The sequence below is a fragment of the Phalaenopsis equestris genome, unplaced genomic scaffold, assembly GCF_001263595.1.
Source record: "Phalaenopsis equestris unplaced genomic scaffold, ASM126359v1 Scaffold199317, whole genome shotgun sequence".
In the NCBI taxonomy this organism is placed as follows: Eukaryota; Viridiplantae; Streptophyta; class Magnoliopsida; order Asparagales; family Orchidaceae; genus Phalaenopsis; species Phalaenopsis equestris.
This window is the reverse complement of record NW_018219197.1, coordinates 24,475-28,185: the sequence shown is the minus strand read 5'-3', so window position 1 is coordinate 28,185 and position 3,711 is coordinate 24,475. Positions and strand designations below refer to the sequence as shown.

Below are 3,711 nucleotides of genomic sequence, written 5' to 3'. Positions count from 1 at the left end.
AAGTCTACTCACTCGAGTACCACACCCTATAGTAATTCGAACACAAGATCAGAGGGGACTTACATTGTCGAAGCGGATGTTCTACAAACTAATCAGCGAATCTAAGATTATACATATATATATATTAAATTTTAAAAGTTGAGACATGTATTTTTGACATAGCATAAATGTAAAAAATGAAGTTTATGTTTTGCATATAAAAATATATAAGAATTGGATGGTATGTATGTAAATGGCCAAAAAAATTTAAAAAAGTTACCCTCATCACAAAAACAGAAGCCCTGAAACTATCATGATAATCCACACAAATAAGAAAAAAAATAAAACAAAATAAAAAAATAACAATCATATCAAAGTAAAATAACAAATCTAACCAACCTTTACTTTCATAGCTCAAAATACATCTCATAATATTCTAGCATTACCAAATCTATAAAATCTAAAACTACACTCATCAAATACAAAATAAAGCAACTATTTCTCTCCAAAAATCAAAACAGACTAACAGCTCTGCTTCTTTTACCTACTTCTGCTGCATCATCTTTTAACACTCCAAGCAAATCTAAAAGAATTCATACTTGCATGTACCATAACCTGCAAAAATTCACATTAAAAAAAATAAATAAAATAAAAAACAGCCAAAACAAAATCGAACCCCAATTATCAATTGAACCGAAATAAAACTATTAATGGTGAGATCTCAATTCGAGCTAAAATTGATCCTTACTTGGGTCGGTGGTGACGAGTAAGCCCGATCCTCCAAAATAACAGTTCCATGAATTTCTTCCATTGGACTGGTAGTAAAGGTTCATGGCAACAGAAGCATGAGAAATGTTTGTGTCTGGGAAGAAGCAAAGACCATCATATTGAATCAAACTGCAGTCAATTTTCGAGCAGGCGAAATCGATATTGTTCTGTAGGTCTACTTCTTTGGCTGAAGGATTGGCCACACACCATGTTTTCTCAGGCTAAAAGATCATTATTTACATTTTAATCCTAATGAAAATAATTAAAAAAAAATACTGTGGAAATCAAGTATTTATCTATTTACCAACTGAGGAAAGGGATGGCATGCATCCACCATTATTGTTTCTGGTAGGGAAAAGAAAAAGAAAAAACCAATTGTTAAGAAGAAATATTGGACTGCTAAATTGAGAAAAAAATGATGCAGACAAAAATTTAAATAAAAAATATGGATTACCAGGAATGGCCGAGAAGAGAATCAGAGATAGAGATAGAACGACAGGAAGAGAGCTAAGGGTGGCCATTTCTGTAGATCAAATGAGGAATGAAATTTATTTCTCAGAAAAAAAAAAGTTGGTGATGGACTTGTATTTGAACTGGGATTTATATAGAGGAATTTCTTATTTACTTTGGCATATAAGATTAAAATTGTGCAATAACTGGGTTTAAATGTATAATAATTAGGGCTGTAATCGAATTTATGTTGATTTAGAAACGGATATATTTTCATATTATTAAAAAGGAGGGCTGTGGTGGTCGTTCAGGCATCAGTTACATCTGTAACTGTAAGCTTATATCGCTTATCGTAAAGAGTATTAAATAGGCCAATAAGTGACCGTTAGCAGCTTCCAAATAACCTTTTCTCAAAGTAAGAATGTCTCTACTTCTTCTCCAGTTGGGCAGATGACTTTAGAGCTAAGTTTTGCTCGATCATCATTGACTCACCAGCATAGGATTATAGTGAATTTATAATGCAATTTGATGAGGTTCTCAAAACTACCTCTTGGTGGTTTTTGTTATGTTTGAAGTTAGAGAATACGTTTTTTACATTTTGATTTTTTTTTACATTATATTATTTAATTAAATGTTGTCTTCTTAGAGTTTAATTAAATGCTGTTTGAAAATAACATCAATTTTAAGCTAAGCAATTATCTTCTGGAGCTTTAAATATGATAATCTTAGTTTCACACTGAAAAATATAGTAAATTATTTTTATTATTAGTATTTTTGTTATATTAAATATGTTAATGTATTAATATTAGAGGACATAGTATCATTATCATGATTTTAATTAAAAATCAAACCGGACAAGCCAGCTCGATAGGTTCAATTGTCAAGAGTCTTTTCACCGGTTTTGTTCAAGCTCAAAATCATTTATGCAAAGTGTGGAGATTAAACGACTGAAAACCGGTGTAAGAAACAACGAACACGTGAACGGATCAAAATTTTAAAGAATTATTTTGATTTTCAAAGAACCAGCAAGTTCTGGTATTATTCAATTTTAATTTTTTATTTTGCACTAACAAATAAGATATTTTAATTAAAAATAGAAAAAATATGGCTCAAATTTTTTATTTAAATTATTTTTCAAATTATTCAAATTAATTAAAATGTCTTAAATTAACAGATTATTTATTAATTTGATAATATTTTTATTAATGTATATTATTTTATTAGTCAGATTAATTTCACATAATTTTAATATTTATCAAGTCAGCTAGTTTGACCTTTGGTTCACGCTCAGTTAAATAATCATTAATATTGAACATCTGATTTTACTGGATCAATGTCAAGCCCAATTATCACAATATTTTTTAATATAATCAATTTATTATATTATTTCTTTTAATTAAATGTTATTTATGTAAAAGCTAATTAAGTATTGTTTGAAACATACCATCGAGTTTGAGTTTCGCGATTATTTTCATAATTCATAAAATGTGAAAATTGTAGTTTTACAGAAAAAATTAAAATTATTGAAGATTTACATACATATCATTAAAATTATACTAATTTATATATCTAACACCTTAAAATCTATATTTATTTATTAACCCCTTTTAAGTACATCAAATTTGTCACTATCACTCCTTGGTTGATCTACCTTACATGGGGCATCCATCGAATCTTCCCTCGCACGAAAAAAAACTTGTACCTTTTCTTCTTCTGTCTTGTTTTGCTGCGAACTCCAACGCCCCTTTCAGTTATTCGACTTTTGGGAATCTCTTCCTCGAGTAGGTTTATGACGGTAGCACGAGGAAAAAAAAACATGAAAAATAAAAATTTTAAGATGTCTAATACTGCACATCGCCATCGCTATTTCATGAAGAAAGAAGAAGATCCTCACGGGAACTCATGCGAAGAAGAAGATCCTCACCTTCCTAGAAGATTCGACCAGAAGATAAGAATAAGCAGGAGGAGAAAGATAAGAGTTTCGGTTCTCTTTGTAGGTAGCGCAAAGAAAAGAAATCTTAGGCGAAATCATGGGAAGAAGAGGATCCTCACCTTCTTCAAAGTTTCGAGCATGAGATAAGCTGAAGAAGAAAGATGCCAGTTTTGGTTCTCTGTAGGTCGTGATTCTACCCTTAGGGATTTAGGGTTTGTTTGGGGCAACAACAGAACAGCGGCGCGGTACCGCACAACCCTTTTCTGTTGTTTGGGGTGGCGGTGTCGTCGAGGCCTGCCGCGATTTACCTGGAAGGAGGAAAGCTTTCAGTCAACTACGGTACAGCTTTCCCCTTCAACTTTTTACCCTCATGCCCTCCTTATTCGAAACATTTGGCCCCGTGACCAAGTTGGAAGCCGGATCTCTCCTCCTCTTCCTCCTCTTCTCCGAGGTTGCTCACGATACTTGCTTCCTCTTTCTAGCCACTAAAGGTACTTTGTCTCCCGCGTCTGTTCCTCCATCGCTTCCATTGCATTTTAGTTCGCGGTCATACACAACATTGTCTCCTTACTGTGCACCTA

General features: G+C 32.4%; 1 protein-coding gene across 1 annotated transcript; it reads right to left on the bottom strand.

Moving 5' to 3' along the window:
* Positions 1-562: 562 nt before the first annotated feature.
* LOC110035718 (major pollen allergen Ole e 10-like) lies at positions 563-1,268 on the bottom strand. The gene is made up of 4 exons (XM_020739996.1): positions 1,202-1,268; positions 1,052-1,092; positions 728-968; positions 563-594 (listed from the first exon to the last, which is right to left on the bottom strand). The coding sequence occupies exons 1-4, from the start codon at positions 1,266-1,268 to the stop codon at positions 563-565; spliced, it is 381 nt and encodes a 126-aa protein (XP_020595655.1).
* Positions 1,269-3,711: the final 2,443 nt, after the last annotated feature.

Coding starts and splice junctions, on each gene's coding strand:
- LOC110035718 (XM_020739996.1), bottom strand. CDS start 1,268: ATGGCCACCCTTAGCTCTCTTCCTGTCGTTCTATCTCTATCTCTGATT. Junction 1,093..1,201: donor TCTCTTCTCGGCCATTCCTG/GTAATCCATATT, acceptor TTTCCCTACCAG/AAACAATAATGGTGGATGCA. Junction 595..727: donor ACTCGTCACCACCGACCCAA/GTAAGGATCAAT, acceptor GAATTTTTGCAG/GTTATGGTACATGCAAGTAT.